Source organism: Phytophthora infestans, genomic scaffold (genome assembly GCF_000142945.1).
Source record: "Phytophthora infestans T30-4 supercont1.1 genomic scaffold, whole genome shotgun sequence".
Classification (NCBI taxonomy): Eukaryota; Oomycota; class Peronosporomycetes; order Peronosporales; family Peronosporaceae; genus Phytophthora; species Phytophthora infestans.
Window position 1 is genome coordinate 3,701,534 of NW_003303758.1, and position 13,329 is coordinate 3,714,862.

A 13,329-nucleotide genomic window follows, 5' to 3' on the forward strand; every position below is an offset into this window, starting at 1 on the left:
AGTAGTATGTATCCATTGTATACGGTTACAATGAAATAATACCATGTTAAATTTAAGTAAAGCAAAATTGACATCTGTAGCGCCTTCCTGGTATAGTGTGGAAGCAGTTGCTACCACTCAAGACGAAATCCCCCTTCACCACGAGCTAAGCTGTAACAACACGTGCTTTATAATAACACTGGCTCAGGCTGATTCTCAACCGGCACGACCGCACCGCACCGCAGCGCATGACTTTGTAACGTGCGGCCGCATCGGTTGAGACCAAAACCAGCGACTGCGAGCAATCAATAACGACAGCTGGTGGTTACAAATAAATATTTAGTGATCTCAGCCGGCACATTCCAAGACCCCACCAGCAAAGAGAAAGTGAACCTGAACTACATGTATATGTATTTTACTAGCAGCTCACTAGTCATGTTGCTGCATACAGAATGTCATCTCCCGGACGGGCAGCGCGTACGCCACGAACTGTCTGCATTTCATCGCTTCTATTATCGTTGCTGACCAAAAATGATGCGAGAACAGGTAAAACCAAATAAAAAAACTCGTTTTCTTCAGCTTTATTAATAAGTAGTACATAGTTGATGGTAGTGAACGAATGTGTACCTCGCGAACGAAAGAGGAAGTGATCTTTTTAAGGTTGAAGCAGACACCCCCATAAGATCGTGAGTCACAAATCATTTTGATTGGTTATTCTTCACTCGACCCCTACACTCTACTGTGCGGCAAGTTTAGCGCATGCGGGCAAATTGCCGCATGAGCGTCTTTTTATGAACTTCGTCGCATGCGACCACCTACCCCGTAAGCCAATTAGAAGACTCTATTTGTCCTCCTGGGACCGCATGCGGTCTATATTTCCGGTTGAGAATGAGCCTGAGGCTCAGGGTCTTCGTTAAAATGGTTTCCTATTTCAATATATTAGTAGCATCCTTCAGTCCACTGCCGATACGCAATGCCGGGGACCAAACTCACTCGCTCTCCACCATCTTAGCGTAGGTCATCAAGCTTGTAGATCACCATGCGCGAGCTTTGATAGACGGTCGCAAATCGCCGTCACGCTTACTTCGCATTCTCACGGATGAACTGCTCTACCTTCTCAAACTTGGAGCTCACGTAAGACGCCGCCACTTCGCCGTCCTTGTACACGCGGAACGTTGGGAAGCTGTCGACGTCGATCTCCTCGCAGAAATCCTCTAGCTCCTCCGCGCTCACCTTGAGGAACTTGACGTCAGCGAAGTCCGACTCCATCAGTTTGGTCACCTTGGGGGCCACCATCTTGCAGCCGCCGCACCACGGCGCAGAGAACTGCACGACCGTCAGCTTCTTCTCGCCGATAGCGGCGTTGAACTCTTCGGGGGTGTTGATCTCGACAGGCATCTTAGATGGGTGTATGGTTTGTTTGATCTTGTTGTTCCTTAGCTTCACTGCTTGTCTGTAAATGCGATTCTGAAGTGCGTGGCGGCTGGCGTGGCGCGCTTCAGTTTTGGTCGAAGCTCGCAACGTCAGACATGGGGTCAGGTAGGACAGCTTCACTGATTGGCTCCATCCGCGTCTTTGGATGTCGTCCCATTCGTCAAAAAGTCTGGAGCAGATTATCAGCGAATCACCATCGGAGACTTTACAAGTCGACTTATTAAAACCGACGTAATCGCAAAGATGACCAGCATATCGCAACGCGGAAAACCTTTGCCAAGAACTTAAATGACAGTTTGTTCGCTATTGTACCGGTCTGTGCAGCACAGGCGTATGAATATCTAGCGCAAGACAAGATAAGACCACCAATAAAAAAAAAACATTCGTCAGTAGGTCAACACAAAACGGAGTTTTTAGGCTGACACAATTTTCCGATGATGCTGTGCGTGGCTTTTGCACTTCTTCCTTCCAACAGCAATCGGTCCAATTTGATGCTGCAATGCATTAATACAGCCATTTTGAATGATGCAGTGATTTTACGGCTACAGTGAGCTGTCCGCTCGTGAGATTTGAGTGCAGTTTGATAAAATGGAGCCATTTTACGCCATCTGCTGTTTATGATAAATACGGTACTATTTTCTGCCAATCGGCAGCTATTTGGCAAAACGCGAGAAGTCAGACAGGGGAGAGTGCAATGAGCTCGGACGCAGGCGGCCCGCGCCGCAGCCACCGTAGCGCCGGCAATGGACAGCAACGCCCTGGCAGCTTCCGTTTCAGCAGCGACCAATCAACTACCCAGGCGTCTCCTCGTCCATCACGCCAAGTGCGCCACAGCGTCAAGAAAACCGCATCCATCGAGGAAGGAGACTTTGTGTGGGTGAGTGACGAGAGCGGCGTTTGTTCGTCCGCCGTGGTGGTGCGTACAGGCTTCGTATTCGACGAAGATTCTGGCCAGGAGCAGCATGTGACGGTCGTACACACGGAGGACGGCGAAGAGCGCGCTATTCGCGACCGTCCATTGGTCAAATTGCCAGCCTGTCACCACCCCAAGCAATTATTGCCCTTGGAGCTACACGACCTCAGTAATGTGCCATTAATGGCAACCAATGGAGACACAGGACGAACAGAGACATTCACGTCCCAACAGTTAGAGAACGTGGCGCTCTACAGTTTAAGAGCAAGATATCGCATGGAACAGGTCTACACGTGGGTGGATCGCGTGCTAGTCGGGGTGAACCCTGTGACTCCGTTGCCCATATACACTCCAGACCACATGCAAGCCTACAATAAGAGCAGGGAGCAGACGCCACTGTACGAGAAAGACACCGTCAATGACGCACCGCCGCATGTGTTTGCATTGGCTCAAAATGCTCTGAGATGCATGCAGGACGCAGGAGAAGACCAGGCCGTTATTCTACTTGGTGGGATGGGCGCTGGCAAGTCCGAGGCAGCCAAGCTCATTGTCCAATATTTGTGCGAGATCGGAGACAGCGTCACGCCTCGACATGACGCAGAAGGAGACTCAGGCGTGCTGCACCCTATTGGACAGCAGATTTTACATGCGTTTACCATTTTAGAAGCGTTCGGCAACGCTGCTACCACACAGAACTCCAACTCGTCCAGATTCGCCAAGATGATCTCAGTGGAGTTCAGTAAACATGGCTACGTGATCGGAGGCGGGTTTACGACGCATTATTTCGAGAAATCTCGTGTGATTGACTGTCGTAGTCACGAACGCAACTTCCACGTGTTTTATCAAGTACTTGCAGGCGTGCAACACGACCCCACACTTCGTGATTCTCTGGAGATGAACAAGGGCGTGGAGGAGTTTGATCTGTTGAAGCAGGCAGACCCGGAAATTACCAACTTCGCGCTTGATGCTCGTGACTACAGAGACCTTATGTCCAGTTTTTCAGCCTTGAGGATCAGGAAGAATCAGCGTGTCGAGATCGTGCGTATTGTGGCTGCGCTGCTGCATTTGGGCAATGTGGATTTTGTCCCAGACCCGGAAGGTGGCAAGTCTGTGAGTGGAGCTAATTCCACGACTGTAAGTGATGCTCAGTCGTGTGCATTGAAGGATCCAGCGCAGATCTTGCTTGCAGCCAAGTTATTGGAGGTGGAACCTGTGGTGCTGGACAATTATTTTCGTACTCGTCAGTTTTTCTCGAAAGATGGCGGCAAGACAGTGTCCTCGCTGAAAGTGGTGACTATACATCAAGCACGTAAGGCGCGAGACACTTTTATGCGAAGTCTGTACGAGTCTCTCTTTAATTTCCTCGTGGAGACGCTCAACGGCATTTTGGGCGGCATCTTCGATCGCTACGAGAAGTCAAACATTGTGATTAATTCACAAGGCGTTCACGTACTGGATATGGTCGGCTTTGAGAACTTGGAGCCATCGCAGAACAGTTTTGACCAGCTTTGTTTCAATTATTGGAGTGAGAAAGTGCACCACTTTTACGTCCAGAACACGCTGGCCATCAATTTCTCGGATCTGGAAGACGAGTCGCAACAAGTGGAGAACCGACTGACGGTGCACTCCAATGTGGACATAACGAGTGAGCAGGAGAAATGTTTGCAGCTGTTTGAGGATAAACCGTTCGGTATCTTCGATCTGTTGACGGAGAACGCCAAGGTGCGCGCTCCTAATGACGAGGATTTCGTTAACAAGTTGTTTTCTGGTAACGAAGCTGTGGGCGGACTGTCTCGACCGAACATGGGCGCTGATACGACGAACGAGTACTTGGCTCCGTCCAAGGATTGGCGGTTAATGTTTATTGTTCAGCACCACTGCGGTAAGGTTACGTACAATGGCAATGGACTTTCAGCGAAGAACGCGCTGAGTATCTCGTCGACGTGTGCAGCCATCATGCAGTCGTCCAAGAATGCTGTTCTGCATGCTGTGGGCGCCGCGCAAATGGCTGCAGCGTCCAGTGAAAAGGCAGCGAAGCAAACTACTCGTCGAACCAGTACTTCGTCCAAGTTCCGGAGCTCTATCAGCTCGGCAAGGGAGTCTAAAGCAGCCAGTGATAGTGCAGCGACTGACGTGTACAACCAGGCTGACGCTCTACTGCATGCGTTGAACCACACTGGCAAGAACTTTCTCGTGTGTATTAAACCCAATGAAGACCTGGAGGAAGGCGTGTTCGACTCGGCCTACGTGATGAAGCAAATCCGAGAGAACCATCTGGTAGAGTTGATGCAAGCGAGTCGCTCGATCTTCACTGTCCACTTGACATACGGCCACTTTTTCCGACGCTACAAGAATGTCTGCGGCCATCGAGGAACGCTCGAGTCGCTTCTGCGCTCGCTGTCTGCTATTGGTGTGTTGGAAGAAGAGAAGTTCGTGGTGGGGAAGACCAAGGTCTATCTGACCAGTCACCAATGGAAAAAGCTGGAGAAGGCGCGGTTTTTGTACCTGAACGCCTGTGCGACAATGATCCAGCGCAATATGCTTCGTGGTGGCTTCCGTAAGAAATCTGCGCGGTTGTTGTATGTTATGCGCGGTCTACGTGAAGCGATGGCGCAGAGAGACCAGAACGATATTATACAGCACCTGACCAACTGTAAGCAGATCTTGGGGAAGCGCGCGTCAGAGGACATTCGTGTGTTGAACGAGGGGAGGCAGTTGATCGCTCGACTGGACGAGGAAGAGTACGTCAACTCGATCATTGCAGATGCCACACGTATCGGCCACCCGGCCCTGATTGAATATGCTGTACGTGTCGCTGAGAAGAGCTCCCCATGGCTTGCAGTGGACCATTTGCGGAGGAAAAGCAAGAGCATTGTGGCTATGCAAAAGCAGAAGACGGAGAAGCTCGCTGCTGTCAACAAGAAGCTCCGTGCGTCTATGATTGCTAATGACCCGGAGGCACTTATGGGCTCATTGGCGACACTGGAAGAGCCTTCGGTGGAGTCGTTGGAGAGGAAACTGGCGACTATGATGATCATTCGAGCTCTCGAGGAGAAAAGCGCCGTGGAGTCTGTCACACATGCGCTTTCGACCATTGGAGGAGACGATAATGATGCTTCGATTTTGAAAAAGTTACTGGCTCCTGCGACGAAAGCTATCAGCTTGGGTGTTGAAGTGAAATTACCGACTGTTGTGGACACACTGGGCACGATTCCTACTGATTTAGAAGCTGTTACCGACGAGGAAGAGGAGGAAATTGAAGAAGAAGTGGAAGTCGAGGTGGAAGAGGAGATAGAAGAGGAAGAAGAGGTCGTTTCAAGCTCTCCAGCTGTGTCTGCTGACACGACTAACTTAGTAGCTGCTCTTCAGAAGGCTCTAGACGACGAGAACTTTGTCGCTGCGGAACGAGTATTAGCTCGTCTAAGAGCTGTTGGTGTTTCCGAGGGAGACTTTCGAACAGCTGATGCAGAGCGTGCTTTGGAGGCTCAGACTGTTCCTGCTAGCTCGCATTCGGAACGGAAGCAAATGGTAAAGTTCTTGGCCGTCGCGAAGATGTCACAAGATATCGAATTGTTGTCTGAAGCCATTGAAGCTGCTGTCAGCGTGGGCTTGGCGAAGTGGGATTTCAATCTTAAAAACGCCGAAAGAGAGCGAGAAAAGCTGCTGGCAGCTGCTGAATCAGGCGAAACTCCTCCCCCAGCTCCAGTTTCTGTAGTAAAACCAGCTTCTCCCAAGACGAGGATTGTCGTGAAAAAGATCAAGACGATAAAGAAGGTGAAGAAAGAGAAGAAGATGTCAGAACCGGCACATATCGGTCTCTTCTTGCAGGTCTGGGAAGCTCGTCGTGTCAGCGATCTCGACCAGCTGCGCTCTGTCCTTCCAGCTCAATTACAAGGTGCGTACGACGCCAAAATGGCGCGATTGCAGCAAGTGGCGAGTGTGGAGGAAGCTCTAAGTGAAGCGCTTGATACAGACGACCCCAAGGTCGTGGAACATGAGCTTGGCGAGTCTATCAGTATCGGCTTTTGCTCTCCTTTGTTCGCTGCGCTATTCGACCGCTACTCGACGCTGCGCAGTGGAGCGAATGGCGAAGATGCAGCCGATGATTATGGTATAGTGGACGGACTCCGTGCTGCTATTCAGCTGTTGACTCGTCGAGTGGAAGTCAACGCTGAGATTCGAAACGACGCGGTCCAGCTCTTGTCGACGGAAATTGAGGAGTTCTCCAACCCGACAAGTGGCGAGAATGAAGTCAACTACGACGATGCAGAACGCGAACAGATTCTGCTTACAGCAGGCAACTTACGTCGCAGTTTAGAAGCTCGTATCGCTGCTGCTGCTCGTCTGGAAGCAACGCTGGCGCTTCCTACTGATGCGTCCTCTGTTGGGGCGTTGGAACTGAGTATCCAAGCGGCAAGAGAAGCTGGCGTTCACGAACGATTGCTGATGAAGGCTGAAGATAAAATTTTGTCAGCTCGAAGGAGATCTGTCGTTATGGGTGATCGACTGCGATCAAGTGGCCCGGGATCGCTCACCCGCAATGACAGCGAGACGAGTAGTCGACCCAGTATGTTAGATGAAGGCGAACGTCCACGTTGCGACACGACCGAGTGGCCGGGAGTTTCTAACGAGGACGAAGAAAATTCAAGCGACAAAAAGTCCAAGCAGACTGCGGAGAAAGATGCAGTAGCGTTCAACCATTTCGAGAACTTGAGGGGATTTAACTCCCAATCCGAGCGCGCTCTGGCGAAGAAATTGTGCTGGGAGAGCCGTGCGATCTCACAGAGTCTCTCAGTGCTGGACGGCAATCTGGACGAAGTCTCGTCTCTCGCTACGTCTGCGTCGGCAGGACAAATGGCGCTGTCGATCAACCGCAGCATCCTGGGATACATGAGAGACCGCATTGTGTTCTACCGCGAGATGTTGGCGCAGTACATTCTCCAGATCGGACTGATGAAGCCATCTGTCGTGGACGAAATCTACCTGCAGCTTATGAAGCAGTTGACGAAGAATCCGAAGCGAGACAGCAGTATTCGTGGCTGGTCGTTGTTTGCCATGTGTGCGACGTCCTTCCCGCCGTCACTAGCGCTACAGAAGTACGTGATTATGTTCCTGAAGGCTCAAGTGGCTGACTCCAACAGCTTCTGGAGACTCGTACGCAACTTTGCGGCGTATTCGCTCAAGAAACTGGAAAATTTGCTCGAGAATGGCGCAACTGGGTTTATTCCAAGCATCGACGAGATCCGAGGCTACGAAGCTCGACCGCCTTTCCTCGCTACGATCCAGTTGCTGGACGGCACGCCGCTAGCCGACGCCTTCCCGGTCACACCGGAGCTCACAGTAGCCCAACTGGTTGAGATTTGCTCCCATTTCCTCGGTCTTGAAGATCATGTTGTCAACTTCTTAGGCCTCACGACAATATCCGAGCGTGTTGTGCTCGGGAAGAGCGGCCAGTCGACTACAACGACCTCGTTCGTGTCAGCAAGCAACGAAGACCCCGTGGCTGATGGCAATGAAGTGAGCTCGAAAGATATCCCGCCACCTCCAACCCTTACAGTCAGTACATCGACGTCCTCGACGACCTCTGCTCTGTCTCCATCCAGTTATTTCCACAAATTCATCGCCGCGCCGTCATTCTTGAGCTCGGATGTGTTTCTGGGCGATATCTTTGAGAAAGAATTGATCCGTGGACGTGACGTGCGGTTCGTGCTCAAGATCCGACTAAACCCAGTGTACATGTTGCAGTACACGGACGAGATGTACGACCGTCTGGTGTACATCCAAGTACAAGATGAGATCGTGAAAGGAAACCTGCCTGTACTGGAAGAGGAAGCTCTACTTCGTCTTACCGCACTCGCTATTGCAGTGGACTGTGAAGATGTGCCGCCTGTGACTGTAGAGGAAATCATGGAGATGGGGGTGCTGGACTATCTTCCCCAAGAGTGGAGACCAGCACATGATGAAGAGGAATGGAGTGAGCTGGTGCTGGATACTATCACGGACAACCTTCTAGACGAGCAGGACGCCTTGTTCCCTGTCAGTGAGCTGCAGCGTATTTACATTGAAGAGGTAACACGTCACCGACTGTACGGCGCCTGCTTCTTCCCGTCCAAGTTGGTGAACCGCGGCTCCAAGGGCTCTGGCAACGGACTCAACTATTGTCTGGGTATTGAGCTGCCAAACTACTTCGTCATTGCTGTGAACGGCTACGGCATGCACATCCTTGGACGCGACGGCTCCATGCTCGCTTTCTGCGATTATGCAGACATTGCGTATTGTGGTGGCGCGTACCCCCAGTATAAGATTTGTCTGAAGAAGGCATCCGACTTGGCCGCTCCTGTGGAAGACATCATCGTCACCACGAAATACTCGGAAGAACTGGACGCTCTTATCGCAGACTACAAGGAGATTACGGCGCTCATGAACGAGGCGTAGAGATCAGATCGTAAATGTTTTAACGCATAGAATGTCGATATATTTTCCCATCTCTTCTTTGTTGCAAAAAACAATTAGCTAGATATATAAATTAACAACCTCGACGACAAAAAAAAACTTGGAGCATGGTGTCAGGAGAGCATTCGTCCAGCGAGTACGTTGACGAGGTTCTTGCTCTCGTGTTCAGGTTCAAATACCGAGGTAGGGTGTTCTCCTGTCCACTTGGGAACACGGTAACGAGGGTCTTTCATCAAGAACTGCATCATCTTCTCCATCACCATGTCCGTCTTCTCAAACAGCCGGACGCCCGTTTCCTCCGCACGACGATCGAGTTTCGACGTTGTGGTTTGTAAGTTGACAATACACAGCGATCCCGCGTAGTCTCCAGCCATTTCAGAGAACGGTTCGACTCGTAGAGATGTGCCCAGAACCAGCGCGACATCGGCCGCCTCACATTCATCAATCGCCAAGTCAATGTCCCCCAGTGGCTCATCGAACCCCACGACATTCCGTTTCAACCGGCCGTTTCCATGCCGTGTGCGAGCTCTCAGTCTCTGCTCGACTGTTCTCTTCGTACTCACACACTCGGAGTCATCACACAGCCCCGTCCAGGGGAAGTCCTTGGTGTAGATCTTCTCGCACGTCTCGCACTTGGCGTGTGTGGCATTACCATGCACCTCAGTCAGCGCACTAGCTGGCACGCCACTTTTTAGATGCAGATTGTCCACATTTTGGGACACGACGTGCTTCAAGTAGCCCAGTCGATGCAGCTCATACAGCGCCATGTGCGTTGTGGAGGGCACCAATTTGTTAAAATCTGGGATTATAGGCTTGCTCTCCTCGTTTTTGACGTCGCTTTCGTCCCCGTCACTGCTCTCTCCATTGTCTTCTTCGCCTGTTCGTCGTTTCTTAAAGTTTTTGGTGCGGATTCCGTGCTCTCCGCGATAGTCTGGGATGCCCACGGACGTGCTGATGCCGGCGCCTGTGAACGCTACCAGGTGTCGGGAATTAGCGATCAGTTCGGCCAGTTTGCGGCACTTTTGGTCGAGCTCTTGGTCGGAGTTATTGTCGTGTTTTAGTGCTGCTTCGTGGGGCTTGGAATCTTCTTCCGACTTGATGGGGAACGAGTTTTGTAGACTGTCGAGACAGAAGTCGCGTCGTGCTGAGCGCAGAAGCGCCTTCATGGGTGCAAGTTGGTAGTTGTGGGCGGCAGGGAGGTAGTCGTCGCTGTCGCTGGTCGTGCGGCACCGCTTGAACGCGGCCGAGGAGGCCAACATGACGCAGCCACTGATGGACTTAAGACCAGGACTACTTGGTATACTCAGTGCAAAAGGGAAAATAGAGTGGGAAACGGCGCAAAACTCCAGCGTCTTATGTGTGCGATTACATGATGTGGGGCACAGATTTCGATGATCGAAAGTTGAAGCTGGCCTTTCTTCTTTTTAGTCAAGTTTAAATCTAGAAATGTGCTAATCAGCTCTAGAAATCAGATCGAAAAGGTAGTACTTTTAAAATCACATTATTACAATTTATGACGAACAAGGATTATTGTTTCTTTAAAATTAAGATCGTTTTCAAATCACTCAGCTGGCAATAAGCTTTAGACTGACAGTCAACCAGTGACTGAACGAAAAATACAAACACGAACTTCGGTTGTGTGATAATATTTGCGCTTACATGCTACAAGTACTTGTTTGTGCTCAGTCAAGCACTATTTATATTCTCCTCATTATGCAATGTAAAGTATTAGTAGTACTTGGAGATATCTAACTGTAAAGTGTTGAGTCGCCTGGGGGTCTCAGATTCTGAGTCAGAAGATCTGACTCATTCCCAGCCCTTAAAAATATTTTTTGTAACTATGACTGCGTACGCGAAGAAACCACCTCATCACAAGCTGAGATTCGCTTAGAGGAACCAGCCGATCTGCGCATCCTGTTATCACTGATATGTTACAAGAGCCAGAGTACCATGAGCTATTTTCACAGGAGCTATTAAAAAAAGCTCTACTGCAAGTACATGTACTGACATGACTTGACAAAATCTGCCAAGTAGTATTATTAATACTACAGAAGTACTGTAGTAGTACCAAGCACGATTGAAAAAGTCGATTAGTTAAACAAGTTAATACTAATATAGTACTACATAGTACTAAATACAATACTACGTGCACCTACGCCAACTTCAGAACGTCTTGCCCACAAGCGCAGCCTTGGTGTTCGTGATCAACGTCGGCACAACAGACGGATCTGCCAATGTCGATACGTCACCCAACGAGTCCTCCTCGCCGTGAGAAATCTTACGCAGCACGCGACGCATGATCTTGCCACTACGCGTCTTCGGTAGACCAGGAACAAGCACAATCAGGTCGGGTGTTGCGAACGCTCCAATCTGCGCGCGCACCTGTTGAACAAGTTCCTTTTCGACGTCCTTGGATCCATTTACACCATCCACCAACATCACGAAGCAGCATATACCTTCTCCCTTAATACGATGCGGAATACCAATCACAGCCGCCTCCGCCACCACGTTGTGTGCTACCAATGCACTCTCGATCTCAGCCGTACCGATACGGTGCCCCGACGTGCACAACACATCGTCGATACGGCCCGTGATGAAGTAGTAGCCGTCTTTATCGCGACGACAGCCATCACCCGTGAAGTACAGACCCTTGTGTGTCGACATGTACACTTGAAGGTAGCGATTGTGGTCGCCGTATACAGTGCGAGCCATACCGGGCCACGGCTTACGGATACATAGCTGACCTTCGACGTCGTTGCCTTTAATCTCATTACCATGTTCGTCGGTGACAACGAAATCGATGCCGAAGAATGGCTTCGAGCACGACCCAGGCTTCATTGGAGTAGCTCCAGGCAGACCCACGCCAATGTGTCCACCAGTCTCAGTCTGCCAATAAGTATCTGCAATGTAGCACTGGCGGTTGCCCACCACTTCGTAGTACCATTTCCACGCCTCAGGGTTGATGGGTTCACCGACGCTACCCAGCACCTTCAGACTCGACAGGTCATACTCACGGATCTTGTCATTGCCACGAGCCATCAAGGCACGGATAGCCGTCGGTGCAGTGTAGAACTTGGTCACCTTGTGACGTTGGACCAGATCCCAGTAGCGACCGTGGTGCGGATACATAGGCGTACTCTCGAACATTACAGTAGTCACACCATTCGCCAATGGGCCGTAAATGATGTAGCTGTGGCCTGTGATCCAACCTGCGTCGGCCACGCACGCGAAGATATCGTCTTTGTGAAGGTCAAACGTGTATTTGGCTGTCATCATGGTGTACAGCAGATAACCGGCGGTTGTGTGAGCAATCCCTTGGGTGTACCCGTGGATCCTGACGTGTACAGGATGAACATGAGGTCTTCCGAGTTCATGAACTCGGCCGGGCAGTATGGACGGTGACGTAGCAGTTCCTGATCCATATCCACATCGATCTTGGGGTTCATCTTGACGTCCGGGTTGTGAGTGCGCTTGAACACAAACACCTTGCGCACAAAGTCCAGTCCATCCACGGCGTGATCTACGATTTGCTTGAGTGGCAGCGTACGGCCGCCACGTTTGCCCTCGTCGGCCGTGAAGACCCACTGAGACTGAGCGTCCACCACACGGTCACGCAGAGCGTCAGACGAGAAGCCTGCGAACACGACGCTATGCACGGCGCCAATGCGCGTACAGGCCAGCATAACGAAGGTTACCTCTGGGATCATGGGCATATAGATGGCTACAGTGTCGCCACGACGGACACCCGCGTGCTTCATGGCGTTGGCGATACGACACGTTTCTTCTAGGAGCTCTGTGTACGAGATGTTGCGGCCTTCGCCTATCTCGTCCGCCTCCCAGATAATGGCCGTCTTGTTCGGGTGTTTCGTGACGTGACGGTCGATGCAGTTGACACTCACGTTGGTCTCTCCGTTCAGGAACCAGGCCGCGTCGCCCTTGTTTACAGTACCCACCACGGCCTGGTCAAACTCACGGAACCAGTCGAGATTTTTGCGCCCCAACTCTCCCCAGAAACCCTCGGGATCGTCAAGCGAGCGCTTGTACATGGCCTCATATTGCTCCATACTTTGGATGTGGGCCGTATTCGACAAGCCATCGGGCACTGGGTGCACCCCGTTAAAGCTCACGCCGGCACTGTCTCCCATACTCGATGATTGAACGGCTATCAGGCTGGCGATGCAAATTCCGAAATGGGAATGGTTTCTTTCTGTGAGACCTCGTCGGTTCTGATTGGCTGAGAGGTCCAACGCGCAAGGCACCCACGAGAAAAAGGGCACATGGTCCAACAGTCATGTACAGATCACTTTCGCTGCTGTTTAACTCGGCTCGAAGGCGACAACTTCAACGAGCTCCATCCCTAGCAAGGCAAGTCATCACCTGAAACGCTGCTAGGATAACGTCGGCATCGCCTCGGAGGTCACCTTGTGGTGGTCCAGCACTTCTGGAACGCCGCTCGCCGCCTCCCGGCAATTCGCACGGCCGTGGTTTCACTTCGACGTGAAAAGGCACAAGCTTTCACTTCCTGGCTGGCAACATGTAATCTGCACTGC

General features: G+C 51.1%; 4 protein-coding genes across 4 annotated transcripts; 1 reads left to right on the top strand and 3 right to left on the bottom strand.

The window, feature by feature from the left end:
• Window positions 1-699: 699 nt before the first annotated feature.
• Window positions 700-1,433, bottom strand: PITG_00716 (thioredoxin, putative; the record flags this gene model as incomplete). Its single annotated transcript, XM_002909244.1, has 1 exon — window positions 700-1,433. One exon carries the CDS (start codon window positions 1,375-1,377, stop codon window positions 1,060-1,062), a length of 318 nt encoding a protein of 105 aa, XP_002909290.1.
• Window positions 1,434-2,107: 674 nt separating this feature from the next.
• Window positions 2,108-8,761, top strand: PITG_00717 (myosin-like protein; the record flags this gene model as incomplete). The annotated part of the gene is made up of 1 exon (XM_002909245.1): window positions 2,108-8,761. The coding sequence occupies one exon, from the start codon at window positions 2,108-2,110 to the stop codon at window positions 8,759-8,761; it is 6,654 nt and encodes a 2,217-aa protein (XP_002909291.1).
• A 131-nt stretch (window positions 8,762-8,892) lies between these two features.
• PITG_00718 (mono-ADP-ribosyltransferase sirtuin-6-like protein) lies at window positions 8,893-10,038 on the bottom strand (the record flags this gene model as incomplete). Its single annotated transcript, XM_002909246.1, has 2 exons — window positions 8,893-9,578; window positions 9,633-10,038. The coding sequence occupies 2 exons, from the start codon at window positions 10,036-10,038 to the stop codon at window positions 8,893-8,895; spliced, it is 1,092 nt and encodes a 363-aa protein (XP_002909292.1).
• Window positions 10,039-10,942: 904 nt separating this feature from the next.
• On the bottom strand, window positions 10,943-12,955 carry PITG_00719 (acetyl-coenzyme A synthetase; the record flags this gene model as incomplete). The annotated part of the gene is made up of 2 exons (XM_002909247.1): window positions 10,943-12,045; window positions 12,105-12,955. The coding sequence occupies 2 exons, from the start codon at window positions 12,922-12,924 to the stop codon at window positions 10,943-10,945; spliced, it is 1,923 nt and encodes a 640-aa protein (XP_002909293.1).
• Between the last annotated feature and the right edge of the window lie 374 nt (window positions 12,956-13,329).